This window comes from Crocodylus porosus, unplaced genomic scaffold (genome assembly GCF_001723895.1).
Source record: "Crocodylus porosus isolate Cpor-Errol unplaced genomic scaffold, CroPor_comp1, whole genome shotgun sequence".
NCBI classification, from domain to species: Eukaryota; Metazoa; Chordata; order Crocodylia; family Crocodylidae; genus Crocodylus; species Crocodylus porosus.
The window spans coordinates 11,244,449-11,264,541 of NW_017728928.1; the positions used below are offsets into that span (position 1 = coordinate 11,244,449).

General features: G+C 47.2%; 2 protein-coding genes across 4 annotated transcripts in view; one reads left to right on the top strand and one right to left on the bottom strand.

Moving 5' to 3' along the window:
- Window positions 1–334: 334 nt before the first annotated feature.
- On the bottom strand, window positions 335–7,156 carry NAT9 (N-acetyltransferase 9 (putative)). Of its 3 annotated transcripts, none has more exons than XM_019542508.1 (7): window positions 7,125–7,156; window positions 6,288–6,374; window positions 5,438–5,547; window positions 3,319–3,459; window positions 2,912–2,971; window positions 2,597–2,691; window positions 335–2,498 (listed from the first exon to the last, which is right to left on the bottom strand). In XM_019542508.1, exons 2-7 carry the CDS (start codon window positions 6,362–6,364, stop codon window positions 2,352–2,354), a joined length of 630 nt encoding a protein of 209 aa, XP_019398053.1. In that variant the 5' UTR covers window positions 6,365–6,374; window positions 7,125–7,156; the 3' UTR covers window positions 335–2,351. The 3 variants fall into 3 exon arrangements, with proteins under 3 accessions (XP_019398053.1, XP_019398054.1, XP_019398052.1); XM_019542509.1 differs by lacking the exon at window positions 7,125–7,156 and adding an exon at window positions 7,027–7,051; XM_019542507.1 differs by lacking the exon at window positions 7,125–7,156 and having other exon boundaries at window positions 6,288–6,489.
- Window positions 7,157–7,236: 80 nt separating this feature from the next.
- Window positions 7,237–20,093, top strand: part of TMEM104 (transmembrane protein 104) — a 68,740-nt gene continuing 55,883 nt past the window's right edge. Inside the window, exons 1-6 of the mRNA XM_019542505.1 lie at window positions 7,237–7,323; window positions 9,377–9,482; window positions 13,350–13,471; window positions 17,823–17,904; window positions 19,155–19,257; window positions 19,736–19,816. Of these exons, the coding sequence (XP_019398050.1) occupies window positions 9,438–9,482; window positions 13,350–13,471; window positions 17,823–17,904; window positions 19,155–19,257; window positions 19,736–19,816 (433 nt within the window). The 5' untranslated portion in view covers window positions 7,237–7,323; window positions 9,377–9,437. The remainder of the gene's footprint in view (window positions 7,324–9,376; window positions 9,483–13,349; window positions 13,472–17,822; window positions 17,905–19,154; window positions 19,258–19,735; window positions 19,817–20,093) is intronic.

Consider the following 20,093-nt stretch of genomic DNA (forward strand, 5'->3'; position numbering starts at 1 on the left):
GATTTCTAAAAGTCCTAAATGCAGATATCAGAGACATGGTAAAGATCATCTCCAAAGGCACACTCAATCCCAAATTTTCCCTTTAGCACAATCCTACATCAAATGGAAGTAGAGAAAAACCCATAATGCACCTGACCAATTGTGCAAATACTGTACCGGGGGACATTTATTCCTGATCCCAGCTGGTGATCAAGAGCAGAAGGATTAATAGCCCCTGTAACTTTAATCCCAGCTCTAAGGAGAGCTGCTCTTCACTTTATTACTCTGCAAGGCTTTTGCTTATAAGCAAATCCACCCTAAATACCTCCTGGCTGATTAAAAGACCACGATACGCTACTATGGCACTTGCTTTTAATATTAGTCATAGAAATAATGCATTTAAATGAACTTGAATCAGAATGAAAATCCCCAGGACCCACACACATAAATAGCAGCATTAAACATTCTGCAGGGTACCAATTACTGATTAAATATATCCCCATTCAAATTGGAAACCTATTATCCAACACCACAGCAGAAATTAAACATTTCTGGTCATTAAAGGAATTAGCCAATAAGGCTACTGTAATGCAAACAGCCCTTGTGTCCTTATCATGTGGTAACACTGATTTTTTCAGACAAGCATTATAGTGTCTTGGCTACCTTATCCTTTATACCCCTGTTGCAACTGAATTTCCTGATTCAACTTATTGTGGGAATCGCTATCACAACCACGCACCTCCTTCCCAATACTTGTACTGAGTAGTTCTGGGACAGATAATTCTCCTCTCCAAAAATCATCCTCTAGTGACATAAGTAGCTTGGCATCTCCACTTTTATGTTCTGTAATTTGCCCCCCTCTTACTTGTAGTAATTTAGTGCCTGCTTTCCCAACCTTTTAGAAGCATCCTTCTTTAACACTGCTGGCAACAGGGAAGTCAACCAGGCATCCTTTAGCAGGTCCCCACACCTCAGGGTGAAGCTGTACATTAAGGTTATACTAAGGGCACTTAAAACAGAAGCACTGATTAATCAAGTCTGCTTCAATTCGCTGGATTTCCAGTGCACTGAAGCAGGCTCCACGCATGTGTATAAGAACCTTAAATGTCTCAAAGTTACGCCACTCCAGACGAGGGCTAACTCTTGGCCATGCTACCTAGTTCACATTACAGTAATTTCAGTCAGCTCCATGGAGATAAAATGAGTGATCTGCAGTCCTCCACCATCCCAAAATGCACTGCAATGCACTGTACTGCAAATATACTGTATAGGGTCAACTTATTCTGGGTCCTGACCACATCCGTGCTCCCTAGACCTATAGTGGTTAAGTCAGAGCTGTGCAGGCAAAAAATGGTATTAACCCTAAACATGTAACAGCTCACCACATGTTCTAACTTTAATTCCGCTTAACATTTGACAGATTTAGTATGGTCTAAGCGTGACGTGCAACTTCACCCTCAGATTCACCTCAGCAGCCGTGGAGGATACTCAGCACCTCAGGATAGGGCCCTTAATATTTTAATTGTACCAACCTCTCTCATGAAGCTGTGCTCATGCTACTGTGCTCATGCTAAGCAATGGGGCTTTGGCTTTACAGCCCCATTCCCACAGCTTGGTGGGGAGGTAGCTGAAAATGGTGGTTCACAAGGATTAAGCCTAAAAGGCAAGGAGGAAGCCTTACATACAAGCCATGAGGCACCTGAAGAATTTACAGTACTAAGTACTGATCTAACAGACCTGCTGACACTCCCACCAACTCATGTCTGAGGTACTCAAAATAATTCTTTTCCCCATCCCTCCTCCCCCAGCCTATTCCCTTCCCCACTGCTGCTAACCATCATTTTACAACCAAAGGTGGCAGCTGAGCAACATGCCTGACCAGGTCAAGCTACAGCATGTCATACCCATACCAAATTTTATTCAAGAGAAAGCAGGCCAGACTACCCTGTTGTTGTGATACTGAACACCACTGCTAACACTGGTGGTATTTGTAGACTTCTCTGCTCACCCAATAATTAATTTGGTGATAAAATGTTTAGGTCCTGAGAGTAGAGACAGAGGATGTTTTGAGGCTAAAAGGACCTTTCCCAGCTGAGCTGTATTTGTGTGCTTTCCTATTAGCACCTGTTCATCCAGTTTTGGGGCTGTACTCTGAAGGAATTCTCCTGCAGGCACTGTACTGGGGCTGCAGTGGAAAGTCAGCCATGTTCTGGTACCCTGGGTACCTGGGGCAGCAGCAAAGCAGCTGAAGTTTATTGTTTGATCCACTAACGATGCACAGGCATTTGCCATCCACACTCTTGGTGACACTGTCAAACAGCTCCTTCCTGGACAGCTAACATGTGCATGCATCGCTCCTTCCAGGACAGCCATCAGCTTTCAGAGGTCAGGTTCTGTAGCTTCATATCCCTGTAGCTTTTCTCCTCCATGTGACCTGTCTGCTCCAAGAGCCAGTGTTTCTCCTGCTCATTCACATCCAGTCTCAACGTCACCTCCTCAAAGATGCTGTTCACAGCAACCTGTAGCATGGAGGAGAACACAAACCAACTCAATCTCACTCGAAGAAAAACTGCTGCTTCATAGGGAAAAGCTGCCTCAGTACAAAACAGGCTGTTACCTCCTTGAAATGAAGCTTCCTGAACATGCAGATGCTGGCTTTGTTTTCCTGGCCAATTTTAGCCTCAAATTTGGTGATTCCCAGTTTTGTCACTCCTGTGGGAAAAGCCAGAAAGATCAACACGCCTACTGTTAGAATCTCCATGCTCCTCCATACTGCTAGAACTACACATGCAAGAGTCCCATACTCCTTAAAAAGAGGGCCAAGACCTCCCTACTGCCCCCTCCCACCTCTGACAAGAAGGTAAGGGAACATTTGCTTCTCCATCCCTCCTATCACATTACATACAACCCTCCTGGGTTTAACACTCCATACCGTAGAACATCATCATCAGAGTGGCCTCCTTGCCAAACCCTCTGCCGCGGTAGCAGGGCTCTGAAAGAGACAGGAATAGAAGTTTGTCTTACTCTGTACAGCACAGGCCTTGTTCTTATAGCAGATTTTCTGCAGACGTTCTAAGCAGGATGACTGGAGGACGGTTTGCATATCATGACAGCTTTATCAGCATAATTCAATAAGCGCAGAAAGCTTATACATTCTCCTCATGCTCTTCAATCGGCACAGGCCACTGTTGCTTGTGTTTGTGAGGAGGGACAGATCATCGTAATCTACCTGAAACCATCTGTATGAAAGGGGATTTCATGACCAAAAGTCACCGCAGTGTAAAGCAGGCTCTAGGATGATGGCAGCATTAGACACAGCAGAGGGAAGAGTGAACGTACCTGCAATCATGACTTCAATCTCTCCCAAAGCACGATCGTCAAAGTCCGTGAGAAAGAGATTCACGTCTCCGACCATGCAGTCCTCATCCATGCCAGCCTGTCCGGACCACCTCTCTGTATCCAGCACGATGAACGTGCATTCTGGGGAAAATGGGAAAGCAGCACAACCCTCCAAGCATGTTTGAGGTTCATTCGCAAATTACTGAAGGATGAAATTAAAGATGTATAATGGGCAGAGACACGACATCCTGCACATGTTAATAACCCGGGCAAACCGGTACCCAGGCTTCCTGGGACAGGCAGGCATGCATGGCAGCACCGACTGTACTAGAAATACTCTGGAGAAGCCACCCTAGCTTCAGTCTGCAGGAACAGAAGGGTTCACACAGGCACTGTAGCTGGATGCAGCTTTCCTCGCTGCGTCTCATTTTAAAGCAAACTTGTGCTGTACTCAGGGTTTCTTGGGCCAAAGACCAAGGAGACCTGCTAGGCTGCCCAGTCCATTCATCTGCTCCCTTTGGTGCATCTTTTGATGCATCTCCCTGGCCCTTCAACATCAGTCAAGACAGAAGTCACAAGTTCAGGTCTGTCCCAGCCTCAGTGGTTTGCCACTATGCATTTATAGCAATTTGCTTCTCACTGCCAGCAACTTGCCACCCTTTAATGGAACCGATTCAGGCAGCAAACTCAAACCTGGGACTTGGAAAGCTGTTCCATTTCAAGCAGAGAAATACAGCCCCTCTCCCACCCATTTAGGGGGATCAAGTCAGATCAGAGTTGGCTGCCCAGCTGCTGTGCAGGGAAGAACAATGTAAGAAATTGCATCACTGTTGTTAGCAAGAATGGATACAGCAGATCTCTGACAGTCGCAGGATTCATCCAATCCCTCAAAAGATTGGGGTGCAAATGCCCCCCAGGCAGAGGGATTCAGACCGACACAGAATGCCAGTGCCAGCTTTTCTCTAGCTCAGGGGCAAACTCACCCAGCCCTTTGGGTCTGATCCAGACTGTGGGGTTTCTTGGGGGCTGGATCCAGACCCAGAAGTAAAGCAAATGTCAGGGAGCCGTGAGGGTTAAGGCTGCACACATGCATGGGCCACATCAGCCAAAAAAGCCAACTGCCAAGTGTCAATTTTCCTTTTATCAGTGCCGATACGATAGGACTGATATATCAGCACACCTCTACTGCATACTGGATAACTTATTTCCACTGCCCAGATCTGGCTCACAAGCCTTACTTTTAACACCCTTTGCTTTAGCCTATAGCTCTGATCTTGTCTCTCCCTTTGCTGCAAAGGGAAATGATTTGTTTTCCCTTTCAAGCTCCCCTCATGGCCTGATATCTCCCATTCAGGATCTTACTGTTGACTCCACCTCCAAGAGCCCACATCAAATGCTTGCTAAATGTTCAAGCACTTTCTTGCTCTCTCCCATGTGACCAGTCATACTTTGGAGAAACTACCTGTGAACCTCTACCAACCCCCTTTTTGCTGTGATGCTGATAAGGGCTTTGACAACATCTGGGCTGTGGGTGTGTTGACTGCTTGTCTCACGGTTCGGTCATGCTCTTTTGCCCGGCTGTTTCTATTTCTTGCACCTTGTATTGTGCTGGGATTGTAAGTTCTTTGGGGTAAATTCCTTCTTACTTGTATAGTTAGAAACATGATGGCATCCAAGACTGGGAATCCTAGGTACTTTGGTCATGATGATCCACAGCTCAGACATGTTATTTATGCCCAGCTAAGGTGGACTGATCCTAACTCTTGTTAGTCATCAAATGGGCCTGTGCTTTCACTGTGCATTTCCTGGGTTTCAGAGGTCCAGGTGACTACTCATACCCTAGGTGTCCATAAGCCATAGTAATCTACAAGACAATCTGAGCATACGCGTGAATTTTAAAGCACTTAGGAGGAAAAAAAGGCTGTTGAACAGGACACTAGCCTGAAGCAGGACTATAGTGAAGCTACTGCCTTGCTGTGGTGTCTTACACCCCTTCCAGCACAGGCTAGTGGCATCTCTCTTGCCAGAAACACATAGAGATAGCTACTATTTTTAATAGCACACAGGGGAAAGAGTTCTCAACTCCCTCCCGCTCCTGAGAAATGTTAGAACTCCTCACTGTCTGCATCCTCCCGCCAGCTGCGCTGCATCTCGTACTCCTGTTCTAGGCTCAGGGGTTCGGAGGCGGTCAGCTGCTGGAGCTCCTCCGACTTCATCCACTCATGGTACCTGACGAAGGAAACCAAAGACAGAACGCAGGTCTGTTTAGCACACCTCTGATTATGCTTAGCTGAACCTTTAAGGATCAGTCACCCCTACAATGAGTCTATTCAGGAAATGGCAGGTTGGCATACATGATTGTAACCCTCACTTAATTTCCTGAAATAACATAGGAAGCCACATAGAATCTCCTGCACTCAAATGAAGAGACTAATTCTGATGTTTGACATTTTACTTCATGTCTCTCCGCACCATTTATCGTTTCACTGTGCTTACTGCTTAATGCTTAAGCTCCTTCAACAACTCCACTCAGGTTTAGGAGCTAAAGTTTCACTTTGGGGAAAGGCAACAGTGATTGTGAAAGCAGCAATTGCATCTGATGGATGTGTGGTTGTCTGCATGAAATCAGCCAGTGTGTCAGGGCCAGTTATAACTGAACAAATACCTTGTATCACAACCAGAGTTCAAGAGAAGTATTAATAGAGCTGGCATTAGCTGTCTCTCTTTACTGACTGACTTGGCTGAGGGCACCAAGACACCAAATTGTCCTCCCACTTAGCTGTGACTGCTGAATAGCAGGATAAAGCAAGAGGGCTCAGCACAACCCAAGCAAAGCTCATACTGGCCCTGATTCTACCATGCCACCTCCTTGCTGAAATAGTCCCCAGCTCCTTTCACAATAGGTACATTTACTTCAAGCTGAAGCTTAAAATGAGAAGCAGCTGCGACCGAGTAGGCAGGCTGCATACCGGGGCACGTGGGCAGCAGTATATGGCACCAGTGCCACCTTCTTCCCTTGCAGCACAGTGTTCTGGTTGATCTTCATGGTCTGACAGCTGAAAGAGACAGAAAGGAAATCACCAAAGCCTGTTGAGATGTTGAAGGTCTTCAAAATAGACCAGCTGCACCCAGGGGCAGATTGAGGTGGCAGGCTCCACTGGGGCATTTGCACCTCTCTTTGATCCCTGCTCCACCCAGAGTTTAAAGACAGCTGTCTGGCCGTGGCAGCAGCATTTCTAGCCAGGTGGCCTGACGGAGCCACTTGACTCCATGGCTCATTGTCATCTCCGGGAGCCCTTCTAAACTCTTCAGGGCACAGATGTAAATGACCCTTTCTCTTTTTTTTAAAAAACTTGATGTTCCACCCATCAAGCTAATCTGTTTTTTTGCCAGGCTGATGTCAGCTGCTCCTGGTAACGAGGCTCCTATTTCACAGCCCCGCAGATTGCTTTTAACTGACTCCAAGGAAGTTGTGTTCGTTTCGGCTTCAAACTTAAACCGAATAACACACAGCCTGGGGCCCCTGGCATGCGAGCAAAGCCGCTCCTTCGTTTCAGCTGGAGAAAAATCCATCTCCTTTCATAGTGAGGGTGCACCTCAGCTCCTAGATCCAAACTCCAGATCCGCCGATGGCTGCGCCTCCAGGTTCTCTAACCCTTTCGGGGTTACGGACGGGTATTTTATGTAGCACCCCACACACACATCCACCCCGCGCTTTCCTGCACCGTGGACGCGAGCTCTGCCCGGCGCCCACCACGACCCTCCCTCACCGGCCAGAGGCCCCCGTGCCCCGCGAGCACGCGCACCTCCTCTCCCCACTGACTTCCGCCCTTCCTCCACTGCCACCACCCAGGCCGCCTCGGCACCGCCCCGCTCACGTGACGCGCAGCAGCCAATCCGCGGCGGGGACAGCCGAGTTGCCGTGGTCACGCGTGCGGAAGGCCGCGGTCCGGTTGGGGAGAGGCTGCGCATGCGCCGGGAGGTTCGCGATGAAGGGGCCGAGCGGTGAGCGCTCGCGGGCGGGGGTCCGGGCCGGGGCGGCCCCGCGGGATGCGGGCGTGTGTGCATGTGCGTGTACACACCGGTGCACGGCCCCCCGTACATGTGCCCGTGCGTATACGGAAGCGTATGGGTGGCGCGCGCGTGTGCTTAGCGGCTGCCGGCCTGGCCAAGCCCGCCGGGTCCGAAATCATAAGACTAACTTTTAAAAAGCGAGAGATTTGGGATGTGAATCATGAGATGCTGTTTTTGAAGGGGAGGGGTATATGTGAGGGCGTGGGGGGCCGTGGGGAGGGGCTGCACACCCTGGCAGGAGGGGGGCCGTGGGCCAGGAGTGAGGGGCAGCAGCAGGGCTGGGGCTGGGGCTGGGGCTTGGGAGCGAGGGGCAGGCAGGAGCGCGTGCGCGCACACGGACAGACAGGCACCCACGGCTGTGTCTCGTGACTCGTGCCAGCCTCGGGGCCCTGTTCCCTCCAGCCCCTGCCCCGCTGCCTCCCCCCGCACCGGTCTGCCCTCCCGCCCTGCCCCTTCCCCTCCACGGGCTTACCCGCGTGGTGCTCTCGACCCGCAGCAGAAGAAAAAATCCCGAGATTGGCTCTTTCTGTCGGGAGATCACAAGTTAGAGTTCATTTGATGTGGAAACCGGGAGTCTCATGATTTTTTTCATGAGAGTCGATATTCCTGCTAGAAGGTGCAAATCTCCGCTGCCTTCTGCCTCGTTTACCAAGGCGGGTGTCCAAACACTTCAGCCTCCCCGGACGCCCCATTGCTGACCTCAGCGTGACAGTTCTCAGGTAGCAACATCTTAAAAACCAATTTGAATGGAAAACTGCAGAACAAGAAATCATCCCGAGCTGGACCATGTTTTAAGTATGGTTTAAACAGGGATGGCGGATTCTTATCCAATGAACCTGGATTAGCTTTTGTGACCCCTTGGTTCCCATGGGGGTCTTTTCTTGTTTGCTGCTCCCAGCACCATCCCCCTGCCTCCTCTTTTCCCACCTGTTGTATTCAACTCGCTCCACGTTACACGTTGCTCTATACCGTCCTTTTACAGCATTTGACAAAGTGAGCTCCTATTCACGAAAGCTTGTGTTCTCTATATTTAGTCTATAAGTTATCTATCGACCTGGCTTTCTGCGTTCAGTGACTCCGTCAGATAACCGTTGTGCTAGTTCTGTTGGAAGACTACGGTAGTTGAAGGGCATCTCTTCACAGGATTTGTCTTTGTACGTGTTCATAGGTATTATGAAGTTCACCAAAGGCTTGTATCATTCAGGTCCAGCCATAACATGGTGAATGTATTTATTTATTTGATTTATATGCCACCCTATCCAGTAGGCTCAGAGCAGCTTGCAGTAACTGTACTAATACATCTGAAAGCGTCACCTTTTTATATTTGGAGATACTGGGAGGGACGAGGATTTCTTAGGGTGATATCTTTTATTGGACCAGCTGCATAGTTGGGATTGAATTAGACAAGCTTTTGAATGCAAGGCATTCTTCCTCAGGTCCTTGGGAGTGATTATGATTCCTCTTCTTCTGTAAGAGCCAGCAGGAGCTGTGTGTGGTAGTGAATGGCAAAGGACACGGGTTCTTACGTAGGCGGTAGTGTGATCAAATCATAGTCATAATGAAGAAGAAAAGAAGGCTGGAAGGGATCTCTCCATTTTCTGCTCAAAGCATGATCATTTCTTATCTAACTGCCTGGGTAAATAGTTGATAGACTTGCGTACATGCGAACTACAGTGTAGAAAGCATCTTTCTGAGTGGGTAATCCAGGCTTGATGTCTGGCTCGCTGGTAACGTTTGTGGACTTCTCCAAGAAAGCAAAGAGTTGCTAGAGCAGAAGGTTGGAGAGGCTGGGGTGGGGGGAAGGGGGTGGAGAGAGAGGGCTGTGTGTGCTGATGTTCAAGCACAGGGCAGAGTCCTAACTGCAGTGTGTCGCTGGAATCCTCTTCCACTCACCGTACCAGGTCATTGCCCATTAGTCTTGCTGCTCTGCTACAGCCATATCTCATTGTAGTAATAACCAGGCCTGATGCTCTTTTCTTTTTAGGTTAGAGGCAGTGGAGACGGAAGACAGCATTTCTCCAACTGAGGCCCCTTGATCTTCAAAGATGGCGAATGGCATCACCGACACAGGGGAGCTCTACTCTCCTTATGTGAGTATTAATATTGATATCATCATGAAATCATCTAAAACACCTGGAGTCTGGTGAGACGGCTTAGGAATCTTAGTGTCTTCAAACATTGTATGTTATTTGCCTTGGTCCTCTTTCAACTTGCATTTAAAAAACATGATGCTGAAAATGGCATCACCTTACTGTAACTCTGGCTCAGTTGTCTTTTGAGAGGCATCCATTTGCTTCACTGACGTAAGCTACTCTAAAATATTGGGCTATAATGTTCTCATTTTTACATCATGGGTAACTTCACAAACCTTAAGGAAACACAGTTGCCTTAACACTTCTTCATTTTGAAAAAGAAGCTTAAGATATAGTACCTGCCTTCGACGGTATGTGCTTACTTTGTGGTTTTACAAACACATTTTCCTTTTTAAAAATGGCTTCTCCCTTGTTGCTGCGTGAGAAATTATAACTAAGGGCAATTGTGTTGGACGCAAAATTGACTGTAGAGGCGGAAAATAACTACGTATAAAACATGTCAGATGTAAGAAGCAAACTAAAAAGGTACACTGGAAAACCTTTATTTTTTCACTCCTCTAGTCATTTTTGTTTCCAGTTTTCACGGCATATAAAAATAATTTCACATGAGCTTTTTTGCTGTGCCAGCTATGAAAGGAAGGTGGAGTCTACAGGTATAATTTTAAAGGGAGCATCAGTGTTTTTTGATTTATTACCTGTGATGTACACATGGCAAGGCATAGCTTGGAAATCTAAAATTCCGGTTGTTCAAAGTCTGGGAGTTGCTGTGTCAATTCCAGCATATTAAAAATACATAGCCATTGTGGAGCACCAGCATGCATTGTGAGATCAGATGGCTCATAAACCCAGCAGACTTGCAGCTTTTTCTGTGTGCTGCTAGGAACAATAGTGTTCATGGCTTGTGGAACAGGCCAAGTCTGGATCTCAAAATTATTATAATTACCATGTCACCACTTTTCCCAAAGTGATCTAAAGAAACATTAAAGACCAGCACTAGAAAGGATTGGCTCTCATATCAAGGCTGTCAGCTTTCACATGCTATGAAATGTTCATCTTAACTCTAGAGACTCTGTATAATCTTATGGAAGAACTGGGCATTAGGATATCATAAGCGTATTAGCAGCTAAAATCTGGCCAAAATTGAAAAGTGAAGGGCACAGGGGAGCAGGACAGAATCAAAATAACTGGATTTAAAGCTTTAATGTTGGCTGTTTCATTATGGTTTGTGGATACGTTTGTTTGTGGCTTGTCCTTTTGCTGTAAAGTCATAAGCCTTTCCACTGGGGGGCAGCTACATTGGCGTAGCTGGGTTAAGTGGAGGAAATATTGGGTGGTGGGGAAGTTAGATAAGTCTTAAATATTCTTTATTTAACAAGAGCTGCTTGTAACATCAGTAGTAGCATGTACACCTAGACCGTGCTAGAACTGGGAATAGTTTTTCTCTCTCCTTTTTTTAATGTCTTTATTGATGGAAGTTATTGTCATTTTCCATAGCCAACCAAATCCACTAATACAGCATGCATCCCACACCTTTTTTTTTTTTAAAGTATCTATCCAGGAGCAGAAATACACCGTTGAACCAGCGCAAAATCTTTCAGGGTCAGTAAACTCTTTAGGCCAATGGTCCTGAACCAGGTTGAGGTCAGGAAATTAAAACTCAGATAGAGAGAGTGTTTTTGCTCTCAGGTGGTATTTTCGGTACTGACTTGACTAAACTCGTTCTTTTGGTTAGTGTAAAGCAAGCCAGTTTGAGGGGGAATGTTGAGCTCTGGCTTGTTAGCACTTAGTAGCATTTTTCTTGCTGTGTCTTGAGTTCAAAATATTAGTGTTGCAAAAGTGTTTTGTAGTCTGAGCTCTGAGGAACTTGAGCTTCTCTCTGAGGCTGCAGGGATCTGTCTGCCCCTGAATCTGAGTACACAAATGCAGTGCCAGTCTTTGCATCCATTCAGCAAAAGCCAAGGAAAATCACCTGGGTTTCTATCCAAAAGACCTTTGGTGCTCAGTGAATTAGCTGTGGCCCTTGGCACTTGGAACAGCAGTTGGTTGATGTATGTAGGAAAAACACCTCTGCCCACAGAGTGAAAGAGCCTTTCTGCAGGCTGGGAAGGCTGCAGTCCGGTCCTTCGGGAGACCTCTCAATAGATGAATTCGCCATTCACTTTCCAGAGAGCACAAGTGGAAGGCTGTCAGGATCTACTAACTGATCATTCCCTGCTCTCTGAAAAGAACCCTCTGAGGTGGCAGCTGGTATAACCTTTTTATCATCTTATATATGTGATATGTTAGGTTATCATTATTATGATAACATCTCTTAGAAAATCTGTTAATATAGGGGAGGGTCTCCTTAATTTTATGACATCTTTTCATATGACTGCACATAGATAGAACAACACGATGGACCTGATGATCTGTAAGGTCCCTCCCAGTCCCTAACAAGCATGAAACATGTTTTGAGACAAGGGGACCAGGAGGGAAGTGCCTTACTTGGGTGCCTGTTTCTCTTTGGCAGACCAAGAACATGAGGACACCCCTCTCCCCCTCCCTCCCCCTGCCATAATGTCAGCTGTGTGCTATGGGATTTGGAAGGAATCCTCTCTGAGTATAGTGTGCTGTTGGACAAAAACAAGGTCATGATCCTAGATGAGATGCTTCATTCTTGTGTCCACCATCTCAAAACATGCTGCTTCAGCTATGTGTACTTGTGACCAATCAATGTGAGCATACTAAAATCTGTGCCATCCCTCCTGTAGAGGTGACATAGTAAAAGACCATACCCATCACAGTGTAATGTATTGTTCAGGGAGCAGCGTGATTTTTCCAGGAATTAGCTCCTTACAGATCCTGATATCTCTTTCTGCTGTGCTTCCTGTACTGCAGTTGCAGCAGCCTGTGATAGAGGAACTGGTACTAGATTTCAGGGAAGTGTGAGTAGTCGTATCATGACACAGTCTATGCTCTTCTCCCTCCCAAGGCTGCTGAGTGAGCATAGTATGGTCATCAAGCCAAAGGCTTCCAGCCACAAGGATTATTCATCAGTTTGGGTCACACGGTGCTCCTAGACCCCATTGCTTTGGTCAGCAGATCTGGTTTTACTTGCTGATACCAGCTTAAAAGAATGGGGCCTGGAAATGGAAGCTGGATGGTGAGGATCAAGAGTGTATCAGTGCTGCCAGACTCTCCAGTATGTTATATCCCCACTGTTTTTGGTTCCAGCAGCTGTTTTGGGTATAAACATTAACTTTGCTGTGGTGTGGGCTGGAGGAAATGACGAATCTCTTGCAGCCCTCAACTACCAGAAATAACTTTTGATGTCATGAGATTTCTGTGCAGATCTCACAGGCTGTGCCTGACTATCTGGAGTGGCTGGGGGGAGTTGTCCCTCTGTAACTGTTGATAGGTTATGCAGCCAGTAAATTCCTGCTGCTTCCTTTAAAACTGACTGAAGCACACGTAGAGCTAGCCTGAGCCAGGCACAAAAATGCAGGCAGAGTTGCAAGCTGCTGCAATACAGCTGCCATGCATCCAGTCCCTTATTGGCACGGATTGTGGCTCTAGTGTGTGGTGCACTGTGGAGCTCAGCATCTACTGAGGCTTGGATTGCAGTTCTCTGTATGTCCCAAAGAGAATGGATTTGATGGGGAATGTCTTTCATTGGGGGAATGCTAATACCTTGATCCCCTTAGCCACCTGTCTTGTTCTCAGAGTCATCTCCACCTACCTTCACTTCTACCCTGCACTTGTGCTCCCTCTCCCAAATACGTACACGGGTCACATTCCAGCCACATAGCAGCGTCAGTGCATTATCTCAGCTAATTCCCCCAGGGTGGTTGCAGACTCTAATGTTGATTGTCTGGCTGATTGCAGGTCGGTCTGGTTTACATGTTCAACCTTATCGTTGGGACGGGAGCCCTCACCATGCCCAAGGCCTTTGCGACTGCCGGCTGGCTCGTCAGCCTCATTCTCTTAATGTTCCTGGGCTTCATGAGGTAAGAGCTTGTTGTATTTGTGCCTGTCTGTAGCATGCAGGGGGGTGAGGGTTGGCTTTATCTAAAAGATGCAGGCCAGTGCTCTGGTGGGAAGTCCAGTCCCTCAGACACTGAGATGTCTACAGTTGTCTTGAACCCTGTTTAAAGACTCTGGTTTTCATAGCAAAGTCTGACTATCAGATGCCTGCAGTTTGGAGGTGCAGCTCCTCTCGCTGTTGGAAGGGACAAGACCTCCTCTGTCTGTTTCAGAGTCTCCTGGGTCCTGCATGACTGTTATTGCTACACAACCTTTCCCCATCTGTTTCTTGGGGGGGGGCCCACTCCCCCATTGTTTTATCCAGTGCCTAGCTATAAGACGAGCAGTTTTCCCCAAGCACTAACAGCAACACCAAATTGGTGTGATTGTTGAAAAGTTCACCTCTGTTGTACTTCACGTAGCAGCTGTGGAACTGACCTGGCACATCGGGTTTGCTTCGGCTCTTAGCAAAGCTTTGAGCAGCAACAGCGGGGGCACTGGGGCTGGGTCTTCCTTCAGACTCAGGAAGGCGGCTCTCTCATGATTCCCATTTGGAAGGACATCTTGACCTCATAAGAGTTGAACACTTTCTTTTTGCCAGTATGGGCACCTGTGCTCAGCAGGGAAGGTTTTCAGCTCGCTACGGACAAAGTTTTCAAGTCTTGCTCTGAGTTGGCAGACTTGGCCTCTGGCTGAGTTGGTTATGGACCAGATTGTGATAACAAACAGTTGGTCAAACATTTGTGTGTGTGGGCTGTAACCATTTTAAGTATGCTGCAATGAAAAAAGACCTTAAGGTATTCAAAGGATCAGCTGGGTCCTCTAAACCCATCTGTCCTGTGTTTGGTCTGGGATGCGAGCATTGCCAGCAGATGCTTGGGGTATAGAGACGGAGTTCTGTACCGATCCAGCAGCTTAGAGCACCTACACCAATGGAAGAGGAGATCGCTTGCCACAAAACTATTCCTACCTCATTCTCCTCACCTCCCTTTGCAAGTTGTGAGGTTTGCTTTAAGCTGGTCCGCATTTTGAACTTCAGTTAGGATACCTCTGCACCAGGGGAGCAGAAGGCAGTTGGATACAATTAGTCTCATTAAACCAGATGTTTTGGGCACTCCAACAGCACCTGTAAAGCATGCTCTATTTCCGAAGAGATATAAAGCTCTTTGTCTCTCCCTTGCTCGCTAAAGATCACCTTATTTTTGCAAGCGCAGGCAGTGCTCATCCTGGTGTCCTGGCCATATTCTATTTTGCATCCTAAATTCCTTCTACAGTATAGGTCAGATCCAATATTTTTCTTAAATTGCTGGCCTGTGCTGGTTGGAGATTGAACAGCTGCCATGTTCTACTCAAGAGGAGGCTGCATTTTAGTGGGGTATGAATTGATCCTTGCAAATTCCCTACCTCAGGTGTATTAAGGCTTAAATGTCAACTGTGGTGCCCTAAAAAAGAACCTCTGTGAAAGTGCGAGTGATTATTGATAGACAAGGACTACAGAAATTACCAGTTGGGGTTGAATTCTGAAGCAGTTTCTTTCAAAGAAATATCCTTTCTAAAGCTTAAAGCCCCTGCCCAGCCATGTGCCTTCTGCCACATATGTCTCTTTCTCAGCTTAACCTTGGTACAGTCCTTGTGCCAGAGTTTACAAGGCACTGGGACCATGTGCTTTGGGAGTTGAGTTGTCCTCTTGATTTCCTTCCAGTGTTAGTGCTTCTGGCTCCCTAATATCCTCTAGAGAACCTTCAGCAGTGCAGTAGCCTATGTGGGGAAATCATTATCCCCACCCTAGGAACGGGCTGCCGTACTTCCATCCTAGCAAAACTAATTTCTCGTTTGAACTTGATGAATGAGTTCGGTTTGTGAAGCAGTAAGAAACCGCTTTACAGACTTAAATAAGATTGATTTGGGTTTTATTAAAAGGCGAGGGGGATAGGAACCTTTCAAATGGGCATTGAGCTGAGATAATGACAATCCATGCCTAAAAGCGGGTAAGTAAATTGGAATTGGGAACAGGGACCTCCGGTGGGTCAGTGGCTCCAGCCATCTCCTTTTAAAGACACTGTCCTGCTCGTTATACTTTATAAAGCTTTTCTTCATTCTTGGCAGAGTTAGTTTTTGACATCCAAATCATCTGCTCCTAACTCTGCGACAATAGTGCAGTGTCCTTCTATAGCTCTCTTCATCTGAAAATGTTTTGCAGGCATGAGGAGGAAGAAGCACAGTGCTGTAAGATAGGCCAGCATGTGGTGTTTGCATTTCTCAGGCGGAGAAATGAAAGCCTAATTACAGGACACTGCATGCTGAGTTTAATCTTGCTGTGGGAAGTCAGGCCACGTTGCAGTGAGAGGCTATGCTGTCTGTGGGACACACTTGGACCTCACTCAGGAGCTTAATGTTTCAGAGCCCATAACTGCTGTTTTATGCAAGTTAGATGTAGATCTTCTGTTCCAGAAGCATTTGCAGTGCAGTTCTTAATTGGCCTTAGTGGGCACATCTACACAAGAAACTTTACTCCGTAGTAGAGCTAATTACTGTGTAGTAAGCACTACCTTCTACACGTGCTGATCTTTACTGCACAGTAATTTGCTCTACTAGGCAGTTAATTTGCTACCAGCAAATGCAAGGAGCAAATTAGCTGTCAAGTAATTAGTGTACAATAAGGCATGTGTAGACAACCAGTCAGGAGCAAATTTGCTCCCAGGCAGCAAGGGGTGGGATTGCTTTCTGCTCCCAGAAACTGTCGGCTGCTGGGGTGGCCTCTGGTGGTGGATCCTGGGCTGGGACACTGTCCCCCTGCCCTGGCAGCTTTGAGCTCCTAGACCCCACTCCATGATCATGGAACAGGGGCTGGGAGATTGCTCACTGCTAGCTGTCCCACTGGTGGATTGGGGCAGGGGGCTGGAACCTGCCTTTCTGCTGTGGCTCTTTCCAAGCCCCCTGCCCCCACTTGGCAAGCTGGGGCTGGGAGCTCCCTCCTGGCCCTGTCTGGGATTGGCCACTGGAGCCCACCCTGGCAGCAGGCAGCTCCTTGGGGGCAGAGAGCAATCACCTGGCCCCTGCCAAGAGACAGCTCACTCCTGGCCCCATGTTCCCCCTGCCTGCTGCAGAAGGCCGGGTGGAGAGGGGCAGGAGCAGACTGCTGCCAGGAGCAGCAGATCTTCTCCCTAATCCTCGCATGTGTAGCTGCCTGCCCAGGGTGAATTTACTCTCACATAAACCTGCCCCACAGTATTTGCATGTGCCCTGTATGATCATCTCTGAGATAAAAGGAACCTCCCTATTTCTAGAGTTATGTCTAGGTATTTTTGCTCTGTTCTGTCTGTATCTATTATTTTGATACAAGTTCCTGGGTGAGTCTTGGAGGATAATGAGGGGACAAATGGTGCTTCTCACAGGCTCAAAATGCTTAAGCAGAAAACAGTCCACAAGGCCTTGTGCTGGGCATAGCAACAGATCATGAAGCAGCCACAAGTACCTTTCTACACTTCTACATTTACCAACAGAAAAATCTTTCTGCCTAATTCTATAGAATTCATAAGGGTACGTTTGTTACTGAGCATCTGCATAAAGCCTTACATCCCAGGACATGTCTTGGAGTGGGTGCATACAGCACAGCTGGAATACAGCTGTTTCTGGGGTGAAGGATAACTGCCAGCATTGGGGAAGCTCTCTGTGCTGGAAGAGAAGGACAGGGAAAGTTGACGGTGGATATACTGGGATGAGTTTCTGCTCTGCAAAACTTGGTGATCTTTAGCATTTACACATAATAGACAGGGTCGCTGTTTTCCAAGAATTCAGTGTAAACACTCCACATACAGTAACTTGTGCTGCACTCAATTGATCTCCTTAAGAAAGATGAGGAGCTAAGTCGGTCCTGTCGGGATTCAAACGTGATGCCTAGACCTCTCTTTCACCTTCACTGTTGCATGACAACTCCTGTGCTGTAGAATTGACTTATATTTGGTCTCAGTCCAGCTCCTAGCAGAGCAGCATTGCCATTACATCTCCTCAGGCAGTCTAAGGATTGAATAAGCCATGGAGGCCCCTGCCCCTAAACATGGGCCTGTTCCCTAGTATTTCCCAGGGCGGTCAATGCGGCCTTCCCAAATGCCAACTTCATCTGAGAAACTTCAGAATTCCCCACCCCAGAATAAACTTGTCGTACTTATTCCTTCTCTGCATCTTGCATTTAGTAACAGTTTGAGGACTGCGGCACATGTTAGAGACTGCAGCTGGAGAGAGCTGCTGTGTCCTCAGAAAGCCGGGTCAGTAATTCCCAGTAGCCTGTTCCATGGCCCTTGTCGTCAGTCAGTAATGACCATGTTTCTCCTTTAGCTATATGACCACAACCTTTGTGGTGGAGGCCATGGCTGCTGCAAATGCCCAGCTCCATTGGAAGAGAATGGAGAAGCACAAGGTTTGTGTGAAGTTTTGTTTGGTTTCCAGTCTCTCCCCCTAATCCCTGAGGGCTCCCTCAGATGACTGCAGGCTCTGCCTTGCTCGTTAGTAACTCTAATAAAGAAATAAATTTCTACTTAGTTAACTTCTCCCTATAAAATGTGGTCATTCCCTGTGGGGTTGCCCATAAAATCCACAATTTTCTTTTTGTTTCTTAAAAACCCTGATGCTTGCCTAGATATCTCCTAATTTCATGCAGTGCCATGCTGCATAGTGGGTGGGAGCAGCCTGTATCTGGGTATCATTTTAGGTGTGGAAAAATGTATTGTATCCCTAAATGATCCGAGACCAGGGGCTGCAGGATCCCAGTGCTCCAGCTGAGCTTGTTTGAATGCCCTTGTTAGGCATGAGTCTGTGCAGTGCCCCTGGACACTTTTCTGTGTCATCATGGAGGAATTTATTCTCTTGCTGGCTTTGCCAGGTTCTGGATTTAGCAGCTGCCGTGGCACACAGTGCAAGGTGTAAATTTTGGCCTGGTGTTAATTGGAAGGTTGTGCTTTAAGTGACTTTTCCAGTGCCCAGCTAGGCCACTATGTAATATTGGCTCAGTGTGTCTGGTGCCCATGCTGTAGTGCTGAACACCAAACCTACAAACTTTTTGCATCAGGCTTGCTGGTGCCCTTTATTGTTGCACTGAGTGAACATAAGGCTCTAGGGTATATGACTAGAGATCTCCATAAATCATGCCAGAAGTGCCCGCTACAGCAGCTGCTTTAATGTTTTTCATTTTGCCCCTCAACCTTCCCACCCCCCTTATTGGCGGAGGTTTTAAATATGCTGCAGTTTTTGCTTCCCTGGCAATCAGCAGCAAACGGCCCAGCTGGCGGGACCCTTCTGCCAATCATGGAGGTGGGCAAACAGGAGAATAAAAAATATTAAAGGAGTTGCTGCAGGGGGGCACTTATGGCATGATTTATGGAGATCCCTGTATAAGGCCAGAAGGAGTCCAGCTTTTTATGTCAGTCACCTCAGTGACCTGCCAGTATTCTCTTGCTTTCTCAGAAAGCTCCCCCCACGTTCCCAGGCCAGGCAGCATGACTTTCTAACTTTTCATCTGCTCACCGCCCCCTTCATCCAAGAGCAGACAGGACTGAGGCAGTGTCACTGGGTTGTTCCTTCCTCGTGGTATGGTGGCCACAAGATGTGCCACAGATAGCTGATATCACAGAGCAGAACCTGGACAGTTGCACTTGTTTTCCTACCTTCCAGGAGGACGACGAGGATGAGGATTCTTCCTCTGGGGTTTCCGATAATGAAGTTCTCCTCCAAGATGGCTATGAACGATCGGAGACGCGGCCTATCCTGTCAGTTCGTAAGTGTGAGACATCCATTACCACTTACTTTCTAACAGGAAGCAAAATACTACTTCTGTGTCAGAGAGGGCCATGCTTTTATCTTTGTCCTCTTCAAGTGAAATGGGACTACTCTACTGTCACCTTACCCTTAGTGACTGCTGAGTTCTTTACATCTATGTTCCAGGAATTTTCCTGTAGTAAATGCTATCATGTCCGTCAAGATGGGCAGATGTACGTAGGGAGTTAGATTTATCCTGCTGCTTCCAAACTTTTCTTTCCCCTTCAGGCCCAGAGCTGTTCCCACTGGGTTCCTTCCAGAAACGTCTTGCTTCAGAAACTTCTCAATTGTGACCTTAGAGTGATGGCATTATGGGAGCAAAGTAGAGGTAGAGGTGCATCTTGGGAGCATTACATAGAATACCTTGCATTATCTCCAGCTGGATGTGTTCTTCCTTTGGGTTTCTCAAGGTATCAATGGTACTTTTTTATTTCCAGAGAGACGTGGCTCACCCAACATCTTTGAAATCGTGGAGAGGGTGGAAATGGGCCAGATGGCCTCCATGTTCTTCAATAAAGGTAACTCTGGTTTCCTCAGAGGTCCTACTGGGTAGGATGCTGTCATGCTACTGACCCTCAGACCTGGGCACTTGTAATTTGGTGGTGCCCGTTGCCGTGAATTCTTGGGTTTCTTTATAACTCCTGGTATAGAGGACTGAGTCCCTACCCACATAGTGTTAGATTTCTGCTATCCACGCTTGTGTCTGCAGAGAATGGGGTGTTACGGCTTTTTTCCAGTACAAACAAGAATCTAGATAAGTCCCAAAGGATACAGTAGGTTCAGCTAAACAAGCCT